The sequence below is a fragment of the Coffea eugenioides genome, chromosome 6 (assembly GCF_003713205.1).
Source record: "Coffea eugenioides isolate CCC68of chromosome 6, Ceug_1.0, whole genome shotgun sequence".
Classification (NCBI taxonomy): domain Eukaryota; kingdom Viridiplantae; phylum Streptophyta; class Magnoliopsida; order Gentianales; family Rubiaceae; genus Coffea; species Coffea eugenioides.
In genome coordinates this window covers 52,591,855-52,617,052 of record NC_040040.1, presented here as the reverse complement: position 1 = coordinate 52,617,052, position 25,198 = coordinate 52,591,855, and the positions used below count along the sequence as shown (strand labels likewise).

The 25,198-nt window shown below is 36.9% G+C and overlaps 1 protein-coding gene across 3 annotated transcripts; it reads right to left on the bottom strand.

Annotated features, from left to right (window-relative positions):
- Positions 1-12,457: 12,457 nt before the first annotated feature.
- LOC113773251 (lupeol synthase-like) lies at positions 12,458-24,096 on the bottom strand. Of its 3 annotated transcripts, none has more exons than XM_027317856.1 (19): positions 23,292-24,096; positions 22,404-22,619; positions 22,042-22,230; positions 21,842-21,931; positions 21,548-21,745; positions 21,221-21,305; positions 18,603-18,769; positions 18,263-18,451; positions 17,169-17,282; positions 16,778-16,897; positions 16,567-16,689; positions 16,328-16,426; positions 15,751-15,807; positions 15,527-15,573; positions 15,291-15,434; positions 14,442-14,619; positions 13,643-13,723; positions 12,848-12,931; positions 12,458-12,752 (listed from the first exon to the last, which is right to left on the bottom strand). In XM_027317856.1, exons 2-19 carry the CDS (start codon positions 22,599-22,601, stop codon positions 12,642-12,644), a joined length of 2,274 nt encoding a protein of 757 aa, XP_027173657.1. In that variant the 5' UTR covers positions 22,602-22,619; positions 23,292-24,096; the 3' UTR covers positions 12,458-12,641. The 3 variants fall into 3 exon arrangements, with proteins under 3 accessions (XP_027173657.1, XP_027173655.1, XP_027173656.1); XM_027317854.1 differs by lacking the exon at positions 23,292-24,096 and adding an exon at positions 22,751-23,262; XM_027317855.1 differs by lacking the exon at positions 23,292-24,096 and adding an exon at positions 22,799-23,262.
- Positions 24,097-25,198: the final 1,102 nt, after the last annotated feature.

Sequence of the window (25,198 nt, the reverse complement as noted above, 5' to 3'; positions counted from 1 at the left end):
GTTGAAGAAACTGTGGTTGCTGAGAGCTTAAGCTGGAAATTTGCAGCTTCGATTGACCAAGTTTTGATGATCTGAGCTATATGTATGTTTAACTAACCAAAGTCTGGATGATCTAGCTCTGCATGAAGCTAATTAACTTGGATTAAGCAAAAAAATTGAAGGAATACCAAAAATCTGGTTGCATGCATGTCGATCGAGAGAGTTGGGATGAATTTCTGGTTGGTTAGTGAGTTTGATGTTGTCCGAACTTGGTTATGAAACAAATTTAATGGATAGCTGTTTATTTGGTCAGGCATGTAGCTGTATTACGGGCTGCATGATGGTTTAGCCATGAATAATAATATTTGGCTGAAGGGAAATTTTGATAAGAATAAAAAATGGGAGCTGGATCAAAGATGAGGAACCGAGAGCTTGCATGTTTGTCTTGCAGCTTGTGATTCCAGTAAAATGGAAATTTATGTTGCGTAATGCCTGTAATTTGTTAGCTTTATGTGTTAAGTGAAGTCTAGTTGAAGAAAACTAGGGACAAAAGCTCTATATAAACTACTATATTGCTGGAAATGGGATTTGATAGCTGGCCGAATTAATCGAGGTTTTTGTGTGAGATGATTTTCTGGAATCATGTGTTATTCATTTTGGTTTGGATTGGACAGATTATGAGCTGTATATTTGATGTGTTTCAAGTAAATAAAAGATGGAGATTTAATAGATGTCTTGAATTGGCAATTGCTGGATTTTTCTTGATTGTTGAAACAAGAAAAGAAAACCTGAGTTCCTAAGTGTGCTTATGAGTAAGCTAACCGTGACTTTCTTTTATGTTTGAGTTAAATTTCTAGTTGACTTGTTGTAAGAGATATTTGGTTGATGCCAAGAGCTAATGATTGATGAAACTCTTGGCCATTTGAGTAAATTTTTGCAAGAGTTTAATTTTGGTGAATTTGTTCAAGTGGTTGGCTGAAATGTATTTGGAAGGTCCATGGTTTGTGATTTGGAATTGTTTTGATACCTTGGACTTCCTTTGTTGAATTTTATTTGAAATTGAATCTGTTAAGACTTAGGGCTAATGATTGATGAAACCCTAGTGAAATTGATGTTTAAATTGTGATTTGGCTATTTTGGCAACCGGGAATACAATGTACAAATGATTTGAAATCGTAAAGTCCGTTTTGGCCCTTGAATTCGAGTACTCTTGACCAAGCTTTGTTGAAATGTTTTGTTCCAATATTAAGCTATAGAAATTGAGTATAGTACGATAATGTTAAATTCGAGTGTCGGGACTTTTAAACCCTTGCTGACTTGTTGATTCTTTTCTTTGCTTACACTAGCTTTATTATTTTAAGAAATAATTGCACTAACTTCCAAACTCTAAATTTTTCATAAAATTATTCCGGGCCAGTTGTTTTAGAGGAAAATTGTTAAAAACACTAGATTTTAATAAATTTAAATGAAAAGTGTAGAAAACTTGCTCGGAAAGAAAACATGATTCTTTTTCACTTATATTCTAGTACCTGAGCTTTTATTGAAAATTTTCTAGTACGAACACATTTTTCACCTTCTCGATTTCCGTGCCAAATTAAGCATTTTACTCTTCTTTTGAAATTGATAGTCCTTGCCACGATTTATCTCGGAAATGGGACTTTTAAATTCCTTTTGGTTTTATACCAATGATTAAGTTAAAACTTCCTATTTCAATTTGTTTGAGCTTGAGGCTTGAGTGTGTGTATCTAAGAGGTTTTCTTTTATTCGCCTTAATCGAGCATCTAGGTAATTTGTAATTGTGATTAATCTCAGGTGATTCAGAGGACACCGAGAAACTCTTTTAATTTCCTGCTTTTGCTCTTGCTTTGCTCCGGATTACGGTGAGAGATTCCAAACTGTTTTGCACAAAATTGCTTCTCGAACTTTTATAACCACTATTTGTATAATTGCTTATATATATATACGTGATGTGACTTGATGAGTGCTTCTTTCATGCCTAAGTGGTCTAATACTTGATGAATCTTGTTCATTTGAATGAAAAGTACTTATTTCTAGGCGAGTGTGTATTTTATCGCACTCGACCTAACTGTTGCTGTATTGCATAACTGTTCAATATTTCATTGTTTATATGTTATTTGCGTATGCTGTAGGCCATGTGTACTTTATCACATTGGCTGAACAAGGCCTTTTCCCCTTCGTTATCACCTATTCGAGCCAGAAGCGGACTCGGTCGGATAGGTTGATAATCCTGGGCACTGTATTTTGGTATACTCGAGTATTACTACTGGAGGGATAAGGTGATGGCCAGTTAACCGAGGGAGTTATCTATGGGAGTTATAAGGACGGGAAGTGGACCGAGTACTGTATCCTTTTGTGTTTGCTTTACTATTAATACTGTTATTGCTCTCCTAGTTAACATTTCTCGGGTAAGACTCCTCATGAGCATTAATCTTTGAGACGAAGCAATCCTTGTAATGTTCTTCTAGTCGGACGAGCCACTATTTGTTTGACTGAAATTCGTGAAAATATATTTATATGGTCATTCATTCCAAATGTACGATAGTGGTTCTTAAATGATTTAGGAGTTGTACTCATAATAAAGTTGCCAACAAAAAGTATTACTTCTACATGTGTTTCCAAAGTAACACTTACGCACTGATTTATAAATACTTGATTTTCCCTTTTGAAACCTCATTGAGCTTTAGCTCACCCCCAAAAACATTTTAGTTCTATGCAGGGCTCGAGAAGGATAGTTACTCAAGCACAAGGATTTGGAGTACCGTGGATTATCCTTCATCTGGGTTGTGATTGATTTTCTTTGTGAAATGTAATGGTTATTTTGAAAGATTTGTGAAACTTTTTGGTATGATGTACTTGTGGTTGAAGTGAATGTAAATCTCATGATATTTTGGGGATTATACTTTTGTAAGAATGATTTGAATTGCAAACATAAGGATTGTACTTAAGTTATTAGTGTGAAAATTTAGATGAAGTATTGGACTTGTACTTTGGTATGTTGGACTGGTGGATATATTATACTCCGTTTGAGCTTTTAAGAACCATCGATTATATTCATGCTTGAGTTTTGTAGTGAGTCCCGGCGAGAGTTGGGCAGGCGGCTCGCCGAACCCTTTGGTTCGCCTTAGGGGGAAGTGGGGTCGTCACAGTGTCGACCTTTGGGTAGCGGAGAAATCTAGCCGCTCCTTATCATATCAATCTCGCGTGATTTGATTGATTCCATCCATATAATTACCATAGAGTTAGGAGAGATGAAATAACGAAGAAACAAAAGGGAAAGTCTTGCTTCTTTTCTTGTTTCGTGTCCGTCTAGAAAAAGTAAAGAAAAGGTCTAAAAGAAAGTCGTCATAAGCAAAACATTGAGCAAATCGTCTACCTAGGGATACAAGAAACTAAAGCTCATCTCCTAATCCCACGTGAACTGGCTTTTCTACCAATTCTCCTAAGGTAGCTGCCGAAAGAAAAAAAGACTCCCTACTTTCTCTAGAACTAAAACTCTTATCCTCTACACCTCTGCAACCCACAAGAAAAATAGCTGCCCCTTTGATTTCCTAATTCCCCACTTTTTCTACCAATCCCGCGGGGTCTGTCTTTTAGACTATTGCCCCTAATTCGCCTCCTTATTGGTTGCTACCAATCCGCTGGAAATTGTTGCCTTTTGTTCTGACGCATTTCCAACAGCATCCAGCAGGAATAAAGGTAAGTTTTGTTAATTAGTCCCGCGGTCCGTCTTTGAGGCGTCTCTCTATAGTTTCTGGCGTAGGCACGCCCTGGAATAAAAAGTCTTCTGGAAATTTGCGTCGATAAACCACTTTTTACACCAACCGCCTACAATTTACACAAATATCAAATATGAGCAAAGTCTCGATACTTAGTATAATAAGTAGCCAAAATTATTACCAAATAACAGCATATTAGGTGCCCAATTATTGCTCTATCAAATCCCCCCACACTTAGACAATGATTGTCCTCAAGCATTTCGAAACTCAGAAGTACAGTCAAGATAGCAACGATTATGCAGTGATCTACACTAATACAAGCATCCCGATTTTCTGACAGTGTCGCCAAAGTTAGAACACACTGGACAGGTGGTTATCCAAAGAATATGAACAGTAATACTCGTCACCTTCAAGAAAATGTATAGATACTAGGAACGCTCAAATCAACATCATAGAATGACATTACCATAGGCTTGCATATTTATCACATCTCCACCACTCAAAAGTGAACTCAATACAAAAATCAAAGGAACTTTAATAGGGTTGTAATGGGGCTTGGGTAAAAGGTGGGATAAGAAGGTAAAGAGAGGGTGTAATGTGTCAAAAGAATGTCCGATATCCACTTGCATAACCTTAAAGCTTTACTGGAGAAATTTCACAAGTAAGGCATTTCCATTTGCTATACTCACTATGCAAGTGTCGAAACTCTTTTTTCTCTCTTTTTTTTTTTGAAAGGGCGTCTTGCAAGGCGTGGGCACGCCTTGGAGGTCAGAATTGCATATTCACCAGTTTGTCGACATTTTCTCCCTTTTTTTCTTTTTTTTTTCTTTTTTTTGTTTCCAATATCAGATGCACAGAACCAGTACCATACAACTTCTATTCGGACAACACTTGCGACTCTAGATTTATTTGCCTTGCAACAAACAATGAAATTCAAACATCTCTTAACGACACAAGGTTGAACAAGAAAATCTAAAAAAAAAGTCCCGGGTTATCAAACACGGCTAACCAACAAAGGAGAAGGATAAAAACTCAAATTGATTCACTATTAGGAGACAAGATGAAGGCATGGTTTGTAGAAAGTTAAAGAAGGTTAAACCCTAAATGCCTTTGTCATTTCAAATGCATCCAATTCAACATAATGTGGTCTCGACATGTACAAAATAGCAAGTTCTAGAATGACAAAACGAGGTGCGATACCCACTCAATAGCAAAACATGCTTCATATAAGGCTCAAAAGCTCACCAATGTCTCAAGAGTCGATTAAGTCTAGCATATTCAACATTCAACGATATTGTCAAGGGAAAACAAAATGCATAGCTAGCATATATGACCACATACACGTGCACCTTGATTGTGCAATCCATCATAACAACATGCTTTAGCAGTTAACAATTGTAGAATTAAAGAAATCAACTAACTACACTTTTTTTTTCTATTTGTTCCTTTTTTTTCCTCCTTTTGTTTCTTCTTCCTTTTTTTTTTTGTTCTTCTTCTTTTTTTTTTAGAAAAAAAAATAATAGAAGCCATCCCCCCTATACCTAAAACCTACAGTGTTCTCAATGTAGCAAAGACAAATAAAGTTTAAGTATAAAGGGGCGAAACTTCCCTGACAGCCGAGACGACGCAGCGAAAGCATCAAGGGGGAGGAGGATGAGGCTGCTGGAATCCAATATGAGCGAAGAAAGTTGCCTGATTCTCTGTCTGAATACGAGCAAAAACCTGCAGCGCTGCGAGACGGCTATCCAATCTCTCAACTCGCTAGCCTAGTTCACGGACAGAATCTTGGAGGGCACGGTATTGGGAATCCCAAGCAGGAGGAGCGTGGTAGAAGGACGGACCCGCCTCATCAGTGCGGGGCGGTGAACCAGTAGGGGGAACAGTAGGAGGAACCCGGGGTTGTAGCTCGCCATCACCGGGAGGCGTTATCTGATATACATCTCCCACTTTGAAAATAACCCCCATCCTCTCTAAGCTACGCAAATCCAAAGGCTCAATCGCGCGAGTAAGAGTGAACTTGTGTTCTTTGTCGAGGTTAAGCAATTCCAGCCGAACGGCCAAGTGAGTAATGAGCGAACCCATAATCACCGGTTTATGCCATTTTTGAATGACGGATTGCATTTGAGTGGCAACCCAACACCCAAAGTTGACATGTACCTTGTTGCGATGCACCAAAGAAAATAGAATTCGGCCTTAGCAAGGGTGCCGGAGGAATCCTTCTGGCCTGAGAAATTGTAGGCTAAGAACCTGTGGATAACCTTCAAGACCGGATTCTTAAGATGAGAGGCCTTGGACTGACTTGGATCATAGAGTTGTGGATCCGTGGACCACTCCCTCCATATGCCAATATAGTCACTAGCAAAGGGTCTGGTGTAATCACACGTACTGTTGATATACGTCCCGAAGGAAAGGGTATCCTCACTGACAAACCCCAAATTCAGATTAAAGTCATTAATTGACATATCCTGCGGGGTACCTCTTAATCTAAATTTAATCACCTTCGGCTCATCCAAAGTAATGAATTTGTTTTTATTGAACTCAAAAGTGGAGTAGAATTCATAACATAGCTCCTCTAATGTAAGATAGTCAATGACCAAGTACCGCTTCCAACCAATTGCAGAGAACAACTGTTCAACTTCTCGTGCAATGTGCAAATGATCCAGCATTGGGGCATGGAAACACTTACACGGAGCAAAAGGATGTGGCAACAAGCTAGTCAATCGGTCATTTTGTTCCGGTGTAAGGCCAGTGATTGGCTCCCCTCAAGTCCCAGGAGATATAGTATTTTTAGAGAGACCTAAACGGGACCGAGTTGAGGGTTGAATTGGGGCTCGACTCTTACGAGATTAGGACCCAGATGGACCAGGAGACGTGGGAGTCTGACCACGTGCTTTTTTCGGAGGCATGTGGAGACCAAAAAAATGAATATAGATAGGCACAGAAACAGCGAGACAACCACCAAATGGGGAAAGGGGATCCCACCAGAACAATGACAAGGCAAATAGACAGAAAAATGCCCCACTGGCATCACTTGGCAACTAATAGTAAAGACAAGCAGATCTGAGACCCCAAAAATAAAATTAACAATCAATTATAATCAATAAAGGGATGAATCACCAGCCACGTGTACCAAATCTCAGACCAACCAGAACCCACAGTTATTGCAAGCCCGAATTTGTGTCAAATATAGCAGCAAGACTCCAAATTCGAATTACCAGTGACAAAAATATAGTAAAATAGGGGTACCACTTTGCCACGCTGGAGGAGATTGCGGGGGAGATGCACGGTGAGAGAGAGGGTCACGAGGAAGGCGTGCGAGAGTTGAGGAGCGCTGGGCGTGCTCCGTACCGGGGAAGGTGCACGCTTAGTCACGCGTTTGTTGGTGAAGCGCGCTGTGCGTGGGTAGGAGGCGCGGTGCCTGGTAGTGGAGTGGCGCGCGCGCTGGGCAGGGCACGGCTGAACGGCAGTGGCGGCGAATAGCGAAGGCTGGAGCGGCGCCTATCTGGTTGGCGGAGTGAGCAGGCAGCAACGGCATGCGGGATGCACTGCGCTTGAGCAGCGTCGGTGGGCGGCGAGAGAAGTCGCTCTGAGGTGCGGCGCACGAGGACGATGGCGCGGGCTGGAGTGGCGGAGAGAGAACAGCGGCGCGCGATGGGAGGAGAGAGACGGAAGGCGACGCGGCGGTGGTGCGGGATGCAGAGCGACGGCAGACGAACAAGAAAAGGGAAAAGAAAGATATTGAATCCAAGACCAAATAAAGGAAATGGAAAGTAGAAACTAAGACAAAGGAAATTGAAAAGACCAGACAAGACAAGAAAAGTAGAAAAGTGGGGTTAGAGAGGGTCCTGGTCAATTTTTGAGTTTCGTTGTCGCAATTCACCTTAATTTGCCCCCCTCTTTGAAATCATCACATCTTGCTTCTTCAAGTGTACAAGAGGTTTGCCAGCTTCCAGTCGAAATTTTGTGTGAAACATGAGTCAAAAAGTAAGTGTGAAATGAACACAAGTTGTTCTGTAAGTTACAGAGGAGAGAGAAAGATCAGAGGCCTAGATCTGAGGGGTAAAAAGCTGTTCCGAGCTCGGATCCGTGCCTTCAGCATTTTCTTCACCGTTCTTCATAAAGGATTCGAGGCCTTCTTCGGATCGATCTGAGCTCGGATCGCCTGGCCCTCGGATCCACTTCTCTAGAAGTCTAAATGAGGGCTCGGATCACAAGGGATAAGACTGGATCCGAGCTCGGATCCATCTCTCCTGTTTCCATATTCAAATTCTTCTCTCTTTCGCTCAATCTTCGCTGCTTGTTTCACTTGTCCGTTGTCCTCCAACTAGCATCTTGCCTCTTCTTTATAATATGTAAGTGTTTCATGCCCCGATAACCTACAAAATATCACATGTTTATGCATTAATCTACTCATTTTGCAAGTTCCGATCACTAAACAACACTTGAAGCAATTTGCACCAAAAAGAGCTTAAGTACGACTATGATCCTCTAAAATATGACAAAAGCTCATCCAAAACTGTACAAAAATTTATACAAAATATTCACTTATCACAAATATTCGCTAGATTATACAACCCAAACATCAACATCAAATCTCATCACCCAAATGCAAGATTCAACACAAGATTGATGTGATAGGAATCTAAACTAATGAGCTACAACAAAAGAAGAAAACAACAGAAAAAAGAAAACAAACAAGTGCGGCATAGACTTTGACAGATCTGGTGCAGATCTAAGCTTGTATGAAAAGAAGAGAAATGAAATAAGCTACCTCTGATGCTTTATGGAGTTGGATAAATGTGGAAAATCTCAAGAAAACCGCACCCAAATGCTAGAAAATGAAGTCGACAGGTTTTTGGGACAGATTTCAACAGCTGGTGAAGTAAGGACTTTGAGCCTAAATTCAAAGAACCTAGAGACGTTTTCTCTTTATACTTCTCTGAACGACAGTTGTTCCTTGATGAACGTAGATGGTGCAGAAACTAAAAAAAAATCACCTAAACGACTACCATTGAAATTGGATTTTGATCAGAAATGAGGCTGAATCATCAGCCCTGCTCACGAATTTTTTAGAAAATTTTTGCTTTTTCTCTCTCCCCGTTTTCTCTCTTGTTTCTCTCTTTTGTTGTTTTTTGCCGACTTTTTCCCCCCTACCCCTTCTAAAAGTCACCTTCTTTTCTATTTAAATGGAATAAAAACCGAAACTTAAGATTCATGGTTGAAATTCTAAAGAAAATGGGTTATGTGGCTTGCTTTGATGCCCTTGATGATTTTTGACATCTGTTCTTGATAAGAATTTGGGTGATGAAATGTCCTAAGTACTTGCTAAACTTGGAGGGAAAGAAAACAAGAAGCCAAAACGAATTTTGGTTTGCCAAAAATCCAGCTTTCCGTGGCCTTGTATTGTTTTCTGCGTTGTTGCAAAATGGAGAAGAAGCGCGTGGGCAAAATTGTAGCAATTTTTTTTTTAGATAACCAAAGAAATGGGCCTTTCCTGTTTTCTTTTTCTTCCAGGCTTTTTGATGGATTTTGCCATAGGCTTTTGGTGTTTTGGCTTGGGTTTTGGGAAAATTTTGATTGAACTTTTTTCTTTTGGATTGGGCTAAAAATGAATAATTTTTTAAAATTTCATTTCTTCTTCTTTTTCCTACAAAAATAACACAAAAAAGAATGCAAAAAGTATTACTTAACCAATAATATAAGGATACAATTAAAAAAAATCAACAAAATTTTTTGAGAAAAATTTGGTATCTATGAGTACACTCACGAAAGTAGAAGTGCATTTTTGTTACTTGTTTTATAGTAATTTTATAGAAGTAAATGAGTTTATAGTTAATTTCATAATCATGAAAGTAGGTATAGATTAGTTATAGGTTACTTATCAACAAAATTTTTTGAGAAAAATTTGGTATCTACAATATACTCACGAAAGTAGAAGTGCACTTTTGTGACTTGTTTTATAGTAATTTTATAGAAGTAAATGAGATTGTAGTTAATTTCATAATTACGAAAGTAGGTATAGATTAGTTATAGGTATAGTTAATACACCGGCAAAAGCGGTATACAAGGAAATTATGCGATGATTTAGCTGATTTTTTAGTACTGATTTAGTTAGCAAGTTGCACTAGCATGAGTAGATAGGGATTCCATTATTCAGGGAGTTTTCATTTGTATTTTTCTGCCCATTAGTAGCTTAAATTTATTTGTTTTAATTTGTTGATAGCCTAAATAATAGAAAAACTTTAGTAATGCCGGTAGTTGCCCGTCTTTTCTATGGGTTCGAACCTAATTACCTTATAATCGCTCACGATCCGTATACTTATGAAAAATCGCGTGTAGAGTAGTTTAAAAAATTATAAATTTAAGATTTGATTGTGGATTGAGTTTATTGTTGTATGCATACCACACATGTCAAAACCTGACATATGCCACAAATGATGACCTAGTATTTTTAAGATTTTATAGAAATATTTGTTATGAAAAAGAAAATATATCTCAAAAAAAAAAGAAATTACCATAGAAGAAAGGTGTAATAGATTAATAAGCCATGGCTCCAATATGGTTGGCCAATGTTCGAATCACGGGAGCCACATTTTAGGTATATTTTGAGTCTTGCCACGACATTGGAAAGGTGCCACCCCACATTAGTGGTGCCCACTTTTTTTATTGATGTGCCAATAACATGCCCATCCTAGTCAATTGGGTCCCACTATGATAATGTGGCACTACCACATCATTGTGGGACACATCATTGGACATGTCAAATGTGGGGCCCACGATTTTTACACGTCAACCATGAAAGCATACAGTAATTTGACTGAAAATCCTATTTGTTTAAAGTTTTTGAATAGTAATCAATTTTCTTGTTTTGAAATATATCAAAATTATACCCGCTCTGTACATTTTGAAACTTCTATTGCCCTTCCCAAATTTTCTCTATAGTATACATCTAAAGAATTTATACTTTAATTTGTATTTTAGTTTAAAACAATTAGCCTCAATATGCTCTTTTTTGTTACAATAATTGCACTCCATATCCTTATATTTGGATTCAGGTCTAGATTTAAACTTTCTACTATTAGATTCTCTTTTATCAGGTTTGTCTCTAACAATTAGGCCTTCATCCTCGCTCACATTGATTTTTCCAATAACATCCCTATTTTTCTGTTTTTTAGATTTTAATGCAGATTTATTTTTTTTGATAAGAAATTGTTTATTTTCCATAATTCATGGTACGTGAAAAAACTTAAAGGATTAGCGAAAGGAACACAGTAAGTAATAGGACTTGATCCTCATCATTAATTTTTGAATCTATATCCTCCAAAATCCATAAAGATAGAATCCAATTTATTAAGATATTAGAATATAGATGCACCTTTAGTCATCTGAAATATATATAAACTTTGTTTCAATTAAAGCCAATTCTCCATTATCTTCTTTATATTCACAGTGTTTGAACTTATTCCGCATTGTCTTAGCCAAAGTCTCAGTGACTACCTCCCGTAAAATCTTGTTAGAGAGATTTAAGATAATATCATATTTGCCATTCTTATTCATGTAACAAAATCCTTATTTGTCAATTTCTTTGGCTTTTTCTTCACTTCCTATATCACTAAATCAACTCTGTCTTAAACCAAAATAGTTTCCTTCAGGAGTTGCCGGAATCAAAATTGCATTCCTATCAAATATCTCAACAATAGTTTTTGTTATTGCCATTGACCCCACAAAACTCATAGAGCCTTTGAAGAAGTTCGAATACTAGTTTATTGAACCTAGTCCTAGAAAATTGACGAAGGTTCTAATACCAGTTTATTAGGTCTAGTTTTAGAAAATTGACAAAAAGATTTTTGACAATCCCAGAAGACAATAAAAAAGCAAAAATAAATCAAACAGAGAAACATCTACTAGAAAATTGATGAAAAAGTTTTTGACAATCCTAGAAGACAATACAAAGAAAAAATAAATCAAACCGAGAAACATCTACATCCACAGGCTAGAATTTTACCATGAAGAAAAGGGTAGGAAAATCTTAGGTTAGTGTTTCTATGCCCAAAAATACCTAATGCTAAAATTTAAGAGGATCCAAAGTAAAAATACCTAATGCTAAAATATAAGAGAGTCCAAAATAATACTACAAAAAAGTTTAATGATCTAAAAACTCAAATAGCTCACAAACTAGCTCTCCTGATTTGGTGCATTTCAAAGCCTTGCTAAAGCCCTCTATATATGAGTCCCAAGCAAAGGAGTGCTCTAGTAAAACCAGCATTGTGGGACAAAGCTACACTCAACATGGATATTATACATTTTGTGTACACAGGCTGTACATTTCAGGTGTTTTTCATTTTTAGGTTTAAACATAAAACAATTGATGTTATGATTTACTAAAGCTAAATTCTTTATCCCCTCTTTAACGCATCCTCATTCTTTTTTTTTTTTTTTTTTTTTTGGTTGCCACAAAGGCGATTTTTCAGCACCTGTATACATGTTTTAGCAGCCATTTTCTTGTGCTTATTACACTTTCTGTTGTTGGAACACAATTCTATTGTAAATGCAATTAGAGCGATGATACCGTGGGTTCGTAGGAGGTGGGAGGGGTTATGGTGGCTTTCTACGGCAAAGAGAGGGAATAATACCAGTCTTAGGATATGAGAAATAGTAAAGTAGACCAGAGGGAGGCATAGTTTCTACCGTATACATAGCTCTATCGTGTGTTTAAAGGAGCTGTTCACAGTGCATGTCAGTTGGCAAAGTAAGGCCGATCGGCTTTTAAAGCATTTATTTGCACCTGTTTATATTAGCTGACATCCAAAACTAGTAGATTTCACACCATGTATTATTGTTCATTCGACAATAGTTATACAGACTTGATAATATTTCCTGTCGCTAACTGTAGCAGCGTGCTTCTTCATATTCATGCGTGATGAACTATGCATGGAGAACACGGCGGCGGAATTCACCAAGAGCCCAAATTGGGAATACATTTCGATAAGCTGAATATTGCATGATGCAATTCTTAAAGAATACTCCTGTGATTTCCTGCACACGAAGCTCCAGACGTTGAAGTTGTGCATAAACAAGACAAGTCGAGATAATTGCTTGTACATGCACTTTGTTGGATCTAAGTGACATACCTGCTGAGGAAAGTCGCCATCTTCCATTTGAGAATTTATCAATAATCTTAATCCGCGATGTATAGGAGCTGGATTGTGCTCGACCTAATGTCAAACAGAAAAATTAGAGAACCAAACAAAGGAGTTTTTGAGGAGGATTCAGTTGAGTAGTGTACGATGTTTTCGATTTTTTTTCTTTAAACACCAAATCTCTATTTAAGACATGACAAGTAGTGATTATTTATCTATTTTGGGTTTAAGGAAGGCTCTAAATTTCACAAGGGAAAAGGGAGCAAGAAAAGCTAAGGTGGAGCCGGGATTTGGCAACAAACTCGGAAATAAAAGAGCCACCTATAATTATGAAATAAATGCTCTAATACTTATTATTACCAATGATGGTTGCAAATAAAAACCCAAAATAACACAAAGAACCATAAAACGCAAAGAAACTTAAAATGAAGAAAGAACTACAATGTTTTTGAGGAATAAGTTGGGGGGCAAGAAAGCTCAATAAAATTTTTAGGCGAATGTGCAAGATAATAAGTCAAACTAAAATTGTATAAAATGATATAGAATTAAAAAATGCAACTGCTCAGAGGTTAGGGGATGTGACCACCCCGGCTGGTCACCCCTGCCTCCGCCATTCATGAAAGAGTTAAAGAGTCAACTCAAAGAGTCAGAGATTGTTTCAATGTATGTAAAACGCGTTACCTAGGAATCATTGACGTTCTTCCTCTGTATATTGCTTTGAGGACTGTGGCATTTATTAGGGTGTAAAACTTGACGCTAATCTATGCATATGATAATAAAACAAACCTGTCCTGCAGCAATCAATGTTAATAAAGCCCATGAAGTTTGCACCAAATTTGACCGATCCCCCTCTAGATTTGTGTACTCCTGCGACAAAGAAGTCTTGAATGTGTCAAAAATTGAATGCAAAATTTTCTAAACATAAAACTGTCTGGCTAATGGGTGTTCATTGAGCGCTTACTAAGAGGGGGTTCAAGTATCAAAATTTTGGAGAAGTATAATCAAGTTGAGACAATGTCACAATTCAAAGGGGTGTAATAAATGTGAGTCTGTATTTATATGATAACTTAGATAGTCTTTCCGTCCCACTTTGATAGTCCTGTATTCTTTTTTCATCTGTCCCAAATTGTAGTCCACTTTCCAATTGAAGAATGTAATTGTATTTTAATTTTTCTAAAATACCCTTATTCAATGTAAGTAGTTGTTACTATAAACCTACTCCATTTAATGAGAGTTGATTCTTTTTTTACCATTAATTCAAGTTCCCATAAAGTTGTACCATATTTAATGTGAGGGTATTTTAGGAAAATAGTAATCTAAATTTATTTTTCCAACAAAGTTAACTACTTTTTCTTAAACTGTGTGAAAAAAGAAACAGGACTACCAAAGTGGAATGGAGGGAGTATAATCTAGGTGTTTTAATGGGTATTTATTGGACATCTCTCAAAAAAGTCTAAGATAAGATAGTGTACAAACGCAAAATGTTAAGTAAGGTATGTTCGTGTTGTACCTGCAGCTTAATTTCTACCAAAGGATGAAAAGGGAAAAAAAAAAAACACTTGAAAGGAGAGAGTAATATATAAACCTCGTTCGAGCAAGAAAGATAACTCTCCCCCCATCCACCATCAGGCAATTGCTTTGATAGCAAAAATTTACATGCCTTTCGTATAGCTGGGGAATCGTTATAAGTCATTCCACAAGCAACAAGAGCTTCCACCGCAAACCAGGTCGCATATGTGTAACAAATTGCCCAACGACCATACCTGTGAGGGATTAAAATACTCACGATGGAGTTTAGTGTTCCCAGTTATTATTCATATGAATCACGACAAAGTTCGCAGAAATTTTGTCTTCTAAACTTGTCAAAAATGTCTCACAATTCCTCAAACTTTGTTTAAAGAGAAAAACAAAAAAGGAAGCTATTTGGTCCGTTTATGTCAACTGTTAACGTTAGCTTTAGCATTTCCCCTCAAATTTGTAATGTTCTACGGCAAAAACCTAAAGAATTTCTTCACTGTAAACGAAGCTAATATACCATAGAGAATTTTATCAAACTACAAGCTAATAGAGCCCCAAATGAGCAACTTTAACAACTTTTATAGTAATACTTTTAAAAAGGGTAAATTATAAATAACCCCCTATGATTTTATTTATTCCCACGTGATACTCCTAATATTTCAAAATGTTCGCTTCATCCTCATGATTTTATATAAAGTGAAAAGCTAAGGAAACTTTATGGTGTTTATTATATCCAAAATTGAAAACTACAAATGAAATTTAAGAAAACAAAAAGTAATTAGTGACTAAAAGGAGCTTTTGGCAAAGGTTTAAGGACTTCTAAGCGTATTTACCCTCGTGGGTTTTTGACTGCTATGGAAGTTTTTGTTACCACAGAACACAATACTGGCTAAATCAGCAAGTAGAGAAAGCTAACCATGAACCGTCTTGTTCTTGTTCATCTTCAATATAAGCTAAAGCTTTGGAGATGCAGCGCTCTATTTCAGATTCCCTATGTCCAGGATGCAACTTTTTGAATAGCAGCAGAGTTTGAATTGCTGAAGAAGTGCACTCCACGTACCTGGCTAGCATAAACAGCCCTTGTTTAGGTAAAGTAGGTTTTTTAAAACCAGACGGCCAGATAAGGGGGAAGCGAAGAAAGGAAAAAATTACCCTCGCTCAATTATAACATCTCCAAAAAGGTCAGTGGGGTTGAACATCTATAATGAATTGTAAAACATCCAAGTACTGTTAGGAAAATTTTATGAGAGCAAAGGTATTTCATTTCACAAGAATGCAAAAAATGAAGATCCCACAAACGCTTAAAAAGGTTGTAGAAAGGAAGAACTATTTAACGATTTAAGAACTGAAGGAGCTGGTTAGTATATTGCACTTACCTCCATCCAGCGATATGCTCTTTGTGGCTCCCACGCTCTAAAACCACCATCCTTACCCTATGTAGAAATTAAGAAATCAATTTTGCAAAAAGGCTTTTCAATTCAATTCTTTCTCTAACAGTCAGCCTTTTTTGGATACCCTTCTTGTTCATTGGAAAATTATCGTGTGTTTTTTGTAAGGAAAATAGGAATGTTAGACACGTCATAGCTTTGAAAATTACATACAACTCTTAACCACCAGTTTTTCTATGTCCATCGCTATTCTATCTTCTTATCCCTTTATTTTATATATTTTTGCCCCCCTGATTTATACATACTTTTGTAAATTTTTAAAATTTCAGGCGATACAATATCTGTAACATTACTAGAATTCTTTCAATAATTATCTTATCGTGTGCTTTGATTGCTCATTTTTTGGTAAAAATGTTATAGTTGTGTCATAAAAATATTTTTTAATCACATTTTTTATCTCACATATATTACATCATAGAATATATGACATTGTTTTTCTAAAAATTTTTCTAATCAATCTTCTATCCAAACCCAAAACTTAAAAGGTATTGTTGTTTGCAAATACCTGTAAAGACAAAATAATATTTACAGCATCGTATAAACGCCCTATTTCAATTTTGTCCCCAACATGCTCTGGTGGCATCTGCCCAAGAAGAAGTGCAACCTACAGAAAAGAAGTAGGGAGAAAATTGAAACGGGAACAACTGAGCATAATAAAATGGAAGGTATACGGATACTATTAAAACCTGACAAAATTTACTTGGGAAGAAGATTTGACAGTAGAGCAACATTATAGAGGTGAACCTTTAATCCTTCAGCGGTGCAGTCTACGGCTTGCCAACCATGATCTTGTATAGAAAATGTCCAACATCCTTTAGAAATGTGCCTATGCATTTTGGTGAAATTCCCCGAAGGATTATTTTGAACCTTCAAGTCCACCAAACGTTGAATCAGAACTTGCATTATTCGTCAACAATACATTAATTAGAATGACTATTTGTTCATGTAGTTGTACCTGTGATGCTTTGATGAAGTCATGTGCTTTCTTAAGCATTGGCACGTACTCTTCAACTAGATTACTACGTAATATTGCTTGAATGGCTAAAGCACCTTCCCATGCTTGGCTGCCAAAAGTCTGCAAACACTTGGGCTTAGTTTCAGATATAGTTTGATGAACATTTCGTCTTTTGTAGTTTGATGACGATAGTGGAGATTAGGTAGCTATCTTTCATGACACTTTAGTTTAGTTGTGGAAAAGGGCACATGAATTTATTGACTATATAACACCAGATTTGTTTACAGATTTTTGATGGAATGTTGAAGGAGCATTACTCAAGAGGAAATTGATACTGCTATTGAAATTTCCAGAGCAACTAGCTAGGTGCATAAATACAAATGACAATAACCTGCATTTTCAGGCCATCTTCTGCAACCCAAAAGTAATCAGGTAAACGAGCAATGTGGCGCTTGAATGCTTCTGAATCTGGATCTTCCACCCAACAAGCGAGTAGGCAGAGCACCTGCATTGTATATATTTGAAATATGTCATCACAAATCAATTTTTGCATCCTTCATCTTTTTTCACCTTCGAGAGATCTGTCACATAATGGTACTCGTCCGCCCAATCGGGGTGAAAGCCTACGCCCCACAAATTTTATTTTTAAATATTTTAAAAATATATAAATACATATGCATGTGTGCATGTGTGTTTATATATATATATATGTATGTATAATATTAAAAATACCAAAACAAGATTGGATAAAATAAAAAAATAATACCTTATGTTTGCATAAGAAATTAAAACTTGTTTGTATGACTAAAAGTAAAGCCTGCTTGTGTTAATAATGTTATGCCATGAGCCGAAATCCAACACATCACTGTAAATTTCGATGATTATTTGCATAAAAGACTTAATGTCATCCCGCAAACTAATGATCACAGTTGCGAAAACTCTTTTTCAGGGCACTAACAAATGAAATTTGTGAGTTTGACTATTAAAACGAGTATCTTTCCCCTTTTTCTTTAGAGTATCTTCAATGTGAAGCACAAAGTTTTGAAATTTTACATCATTTGTATCATTAAATTCTAAACTAACATCCATTTTAACTAACTTAAATTTGTAGGCTAACACAAGAAAAGTTTTCAGAAATTGCAAGTCCACCTTGACGGTCTCAACTTTAAACAAGTGAAGAGAAAATCCAGTTTAGATGTTATTTTAGAGTTTTAAAAAAGAGAAAAAGTGGTGAAATTTTGAAAGCATACAATTTTTATACCTAAAAAAAAAAAACTTGCCCAGACGCCCATGCATTCTCGTCAAGGGTCGAGGGCGAACGCCCCATTTGACCGCCTAGGGGCAATTCGGGAACGTCTCGCCTTAGGGCTCACCCTCGACTCGCCATAAATACGCCTTTCAAAACACTGGTTCTATTGAGCATCTCACCAAATCAATCAAAAACATATAATATGGAATTAAAGAAGCAATTAACGCAGCTTATACCTTTTCTACAGCTCCGATGCAAAAATATCTACTGTTCTCGTCCTCGTAGTGAATATGTTCCATTGCCTTTTCCAAAGCCTTCTCTCTTAATGTAGTAAATGGCCATCGCAATAGGATAGGTTCAGCAAAATGATACAAGAATCCCCACAACATATCTTGTACTAAAGGGTGTGGATAATATAGATCATCCTGATAGAAAATAACAAAACAAGGAATTCACTTGTAACAAGACAACAAATTCCTGAGCTTCGTTTTTATCGACCAAAATTTAGTCACAACTCATAATTGGAGCTGAAGTGCATTAAAAGAAAAATTAAAACACGGGATAATTTCGGCCGACCTTTGCACAGGTATATCGTGTTCTGCTCCAATTGATTTGATGATATGGTTGTATGTACAGCTCATCTCTTAGAGAATGCACCAGTCTAGTGATAGCCCCAACAAACCGTTTCCCATACAAATATGACATTGGCATGTAAACCAGGCGACTATAGCATATCATTTGTGCTGCATCAAAAACCAGACCATAGATAAATATGTCCGAATTTAGTTTAATGTAATATTTGCAGAAAATCTAGAAAATGAGCATTCAACAACTTGGCTACCCAACTCAAAATGAATGTCGATTACAGGATTAGCCCAACACTGCAATATCTTATTAATTTGTCTGGGGATGAGTTAGAGCACTGACAGGGCTAAATACCAAAGTTAGAACTAATACTTTTTGGGTTAAAAGGAGATCCTATGCCTTACAAGGGAGATGGGGAAAGGAAAAGGTTGAGAGTCCAACAAGAGATCTCGTACTCATTAGATTAATGTCCTTGCCAATGCCTATACTATCAAAGGGAAAAAAAAAAAAAAACCCAAAGCCGAGTCCATTAGTCCAATGTATGATTAAGAGCATTATGAAGGTCGAAATACGGAGTCCAAGCCAATACTGAAAATGAACTGGGGGAGCTGCGGATGTAAAGGGCAGCGAGGAGGGACTGTCATCCCCCAAGATTTTACAAATTCTTGTATATTCCCTTAAAAAATCAAAACCTTTTGTTTATATTATTATAGAAATTAGACTTTGCCACCACAAAATTCCAGAAATCCTTTTTAATCCCTCTATTAAATCACGTTTTTAAACTCAAATCGGACTGGTCGATTCAACCGATTAAACTGGAAACTGGATACATGTCCGATATGAGTTTGTTCAAAAGCTTGGGTGACAAGGACCCGGTCAAAACCAGTCAAAAACTGGGTTTGACTGAAAACCTTAAACAACCAGGAAAACCCGATTTTTTCCTAAAATTCAATTTCAAACATTTTTACTCCCAAAAATTTTAACACAGACTTTAATCCTTGAGTGCAGATCCTCTGCTACGGCCACATATGGCTCTTCCAATGCAATATTGAATGATCTAAAGTTAAGGTTAAAAAAATTGAGAAAAAAAAAACGAAGAGAAGTAAAGGGAAAAAGAATATGAAGAATAAAAGTTGATGATTTCTTGTAATGAATAGAGAAAAAGATGCAAAGATTTAGAAGTAAAAAAGGGGGGGGGGAAATGAAAGAAACAGAAGACAAAAACTGCGGTTGGAGAAGAAAGTATAAGGGCAGAAAGGAAAAAGATGGGTAATGCGAGAAACAAGAAGAAAAATAGGAATTCAATAACTATTCTTTTTTTTTTTATCAGACGGCAACAGCTAATCTAACCTATTCCTACTCCTACTCTAGTCTACACTAGGGGGAGGGAGAGGAGAGGTCCAGTAGGGCCTAAAGAAATTAACGGGAACTGAACCACCATCGGATCAGACAAGTGCGCTACAGACTCTCATGGATTTAGAAGAATCTACATATAGTGGCACATTGATGAAAGATAAGATTTAAACCCTTGACCTCCCACCCCAACTAGACTTAATAGGTTAGGAATTCAATAACTATTCACTAGAGCACAATTGCGATACATCTGATAATTGATACGAACTACACGTTTTGGTGAGCCAAGTCTAATAGCTAGACCTCACTTTAAGGGCCCTCAGGTCTACACCACTGAATTCAAATCAGTTTTTGGGTTTCAAAGTTTTATTAATTCTATGATTTGACCCATAGTGTTAGAAAACTATTGATACACCTAGAAACATTTTATAATTTATAACTTCTATCCTAAATTCTACTATTATTTTTCAAATAAGCCCTCCAATTTAATTCCAAACTTGTTGAATATGTATTAAATTGTATAGATTGTTACTTGATTATATTACTTTATTTATATTTTCTTGTAAAATATTTTCGAAACATCAAATGTGCATGAACATACCGTGAGATTATAATGCTTTTAGAAATTTTACATAGCATATTAATTTTTAAATTTAAATATATTTATGACATTATGATGATGTCATCTAGTTCTTAAATGGGTCTGACCCCGGTTGAATTCATTGACCCTGACCCCTGATTTCGACCGAATCACCGCCCAGTCCGAATTTCAAAACATAGCTATTAAAAGGTTTCACTTATATCCTCATTAATATTAAATTTTGTCCCATAAACATTTGACAAAATTGTGAAAGTGGCCCTTCAAGTGTACATCTTTACTAGTCTTGCCTCATCCCTCCAAACCCCACTCCAAAAATGTCAACCTCTAACCCTCCCAGTGCCTTGGAACATCCAAGGTAGAAACAGAATGCGAGAAGTAATTATCAAAATGACAAGCACAATACAAGAAAAGCCAAGTCCTGCGTAGGTGGATAGAACACAGTAAAGTACTAATATCATATTAAACTGCATGGACATTCACAGAAACCAATTGACAGAAGAATGGGGCTATTTTCTACTTCAACTCACCTTCACGTACATCGCAATGAGTTGATGAAGAAATAAATGAATCAAGTCAACCTCGAGTAACTAATGTTGGACAATTGCTATTGGACAAGAAGATGTCAAAAATCACTCAATCGACATTAAATAAGAACCTGGGTGAATTGGGAAGAATTTGGGAATCAGCCAAAACTCTGGAGGCACTGGATTACAGCCTGCCCAATCATAAAGTCCAAGAACCTGTTTGAAATTTAGTGATTCACTATTACTTATTTAATCCAATAATATAACTCAAGAAGTTGTTTCTGTTCCTGTCTCGTAATATAATCCGGCAACAAAATTGATTAACAGAATTGGGAATACACGCATTCCAAAATCAACACAGAGAAATAAAATACGCTCCAATAATCGATCACATAAATCTAGTCTAATGAAATTTAAACACATGTATGAGCTAGGCTATTTTTGTGTGGTGGCTATACCGAGAGCCAAAACTTTCCCCAGGATGGTATTGCAACCGCACCACCATGGTCAAGGATCCATTTGCGACCTCTGGCCATGGCCATATGTTCTCCATCTTCAGGTCCTTCTCCTAGCAACCTTAATGTAATGTAGTTAAAGACTGAACCAAACATAATGCTGTGACCTTCTATATGTAATCCCCAGCCTCCATCTTCATTCTATCAATTAAATAAAGATTGATATCAAATAAAATCAATAATTTTCTTATGCCCAATTAATTGTTTATGATTCCACGGGAAAAAAGTCTTTAGGACCTGATGATTGTATATGTAACGGATTATCTCCTTCTGATGCTCGTAAGACAGAATCATATTGAGTGTACCCGTGATGTACAAGGCCATGACCTGTTTACAGTGTGATATTGTAGTCATTTCTTAGTTTCTTGCTTGAACAAAATCTTCCGTGGGTTGGAGCATATATTTTGAAAATTTTAATATCAACTAAGTAGACGTACTAATGGAGGTAGGAAGAAAAGAGGGCCAGCAGATTCAGCAGGCCAGTGTCCATCGTTAGCCTGAAGGGTTGAGAAGAAGCTTATTCCTCTCCTGAGCGTAGTTGTGACGGCCTCCTCTGTAACATCATCTGTTTCTTTAACATTAACTGGCGGTGGCATTGGAGGACAAGGTGAATTCTCCTTTCTTAGCTGCAGTTGCACATGAAAATAAGGAAGGACAAAGGAAAGAGGCTTATTAATTTCAGCACGTGTAGCTCTTTATTCTAGTGCTGGTGTCACTAGCAAAGGAATGAGTGCTGAACCCTTTATAAGAATAAAGAATCTCAGAGTAAAGAGCCATGAGATCAGTAGCACTGTCATACCTGCATGCGCATTAGGAGGTCGGCACTTTGCTGCCTTCGAAATCCGTTCTTTCTGAACTCCTCACGCACTTTATCTACTTGAGCTCGTTCTTCAGGAGTTCCGGCATCTGGGTCAAATTCCCAGTGCTGCCGTCCCACATGGCCGTTGGTTGTGGTCAGCCATGGGCCGCTGCCTTCAGCAATTCTCAACTTCCACATAGTGGATGCAAAAAAAGGCTATATGCGAAGTAGGTGAACAACTTTTATGTTAAAACAACAATCAAAAATTGAATCTAGCAAAACTCAAATTGGTAAAAAAGCGTGTTTGAGGTTATCCTGGCTGATGCATAAACAAATGAAGGGTGTACCTGATATATACAAGAGATTAGTGAGGCAAATGATAAAGGGATACTCACATTCTGAGGCTTTCTAGCCACGGAGTATTTTTGGTCTTTTATGCTAGGACAATATATCGAATTATGGAGATTATCTGGTGCATCTATAACTATGCCTCGGAAAATGGACATGTTACTAAATAATCTTTACCCTTTCTATTTTCAAACCAATACTGAAGGAGAATGACGAAAACCCATAATAATATAGTGGGGTCTTATGATTAAAATTCCCATTTCAACTTCGGAATGTTAACCAAACACCTCCTAAATGACTTCAAAATATGTAATACGTATACCATTGTTATTGATCTACAATAAATAAAGTAAAAGAATATAAAATGATGCAATATTAAACTTCAGATATTCGAACAAATCATAGCATTATATATACTAGGTATTCTGCCCTGATGCTATGCGTCAGGTAGGTAGGACCTGGTAATAGGAAAACAAGGGAAGGAAAAAACACTGGCCAGAGAAAAGCTAAGAAGAAGAATGAGGAACGGGAAAAACACACCTGGTAAAGAAGGCGAAGAAAAGAAAAAGTAACAGCTCCCAAAACTCTGAAGCGGTGCGCACTGGATTCAGCACAGAACCAAGAACAGAATGAGAGGAAATTGCTGACCGCCAAAATGTTCCCATCCAAGAGGCCCACGCGGACAGAAGTGAATTTCCATCAAACCATTGCCGTCCAATGCCAAAAGACCAAAACACCCCTCAAGTTCACAAAAATCACAGTATAACTGGCCCACCAAACACAGCTTGCTCAGAAGATCAATTAGGTGAGAAAGTAAAGACATCACCCTGCAAAACCAGAGACTGCTGCGGACACTATCCACCGCCTACTCACCAATGCAGCCAAAGCAACTACAATTATACAAGAGATTGGGAAACCAAACACACGTCTGAAGTGAATTATACAAGAGGACCACACCGACAGAAGCGAATTTCCAAGAAAGCTAATTAAACAGCGAATTACTTGAAAAGTAAAAGAAAACTTTTCAAGTCATTTCTGAAGCTACCAACGAAAACTAAAAAGAAGAAGAAAGCTAAAAGAGAAGAAAGGTTCCAGCAAAGCCAACTAAACAGTGAATCACTTCAAAAGCAAAAGAAAATTTTTCAAGTCCTTTCTGAAGCTGCCAAAGAAAACTAAGAAGAAGAAGATAGCTAAAAGAGAAGAAAGAAAACTACTGACCGCCCACCGCCCACTAACCAGCAGAAATTATTAACTTCCAAAAGACCAAGCAGAACCGGAGCCCGCATGGCAAGAGACCAAGCCTTGTCTGCATCAACGTGTCGCCAAGCTGCCCCAATATCATGCAACCAAGAATCATAAAAATCCAGAAAAACCAATGCCACCCATCAGCAAAAGACCAAAACGCCCCTCAAGCTCACACAAATCACTGCATAACCGGTCCACCAAACACTGTTCACTGCTATTCGTGCTTTATATATGTATAAGATAAGATATATATATATATATATATATATATCTCTCTCTAAAAGTCTTAAACTTTGTAAGCGTTTGAGAAGGAATAATTGTTTGAACCTTATCCTCAGTAATATTTACTTGAAGATTTTTGACAATTATAGGTTTGACACTAGCCTAAGTTTTAGTTAAGACATTTATTGTGGAATATCCTGTGTTTTGGGAGTACAACTCTATTTAAACAAATTCAAAGAATCCTTAAACCAAGCCACAAATTCTTCAAATGTTTTTAGATCAAACAAAGGAGCAAGCCTTGTGCAAGTTTCATATTTTGTAAGTTTATATATATATATATATATATATATATATATAGGATTAATCTTTCCTACACTGACAGTGTATACACTGCCAACATTGAATGAATGATAACCATGCAAAATTTGAATTTAAAATTTAACTTTTACACATATGTCATGAATCAAACGGTGATAGTGTATACACTGTCAGTGTATATAAAATTTACTCATATATATATATATATATATATTTTACATATAAAAAGAGGGAGTTTAGTTTAGGAACAGTGTGTTTGGTCCCCTGTGGACATCTTGAGTGGTTGGGCGCTATTGGTCGAGGCTAGTTTCAAATCTGATCATGTAAGAAAGAATATGGTCCAATTATTTTTTGTGACTGTGCTATCCTTATAAGTCAATTATACCTTTTGTTTCTTCTATAATCCATACTGATTGGGATGATATTTTTGAGCCTTTGACAATTATATACTAAGTTGAATCTAGGCCCTCTTTCTGGTACGTGTGTTATCCAAGCTGGCTGTTCATAGTTATGCTAATGGGTCAAAATTTAGGTAGATTCGATTTTTAAAAATCCAATAATTTAAATTGTACCACACCAAGAATTATGAGCACAGTTTGGGCGCATGAAGTAATATAGATGGTTGAATTGATTTTTTTGTACTAAATTAAAAGCTTAGTATA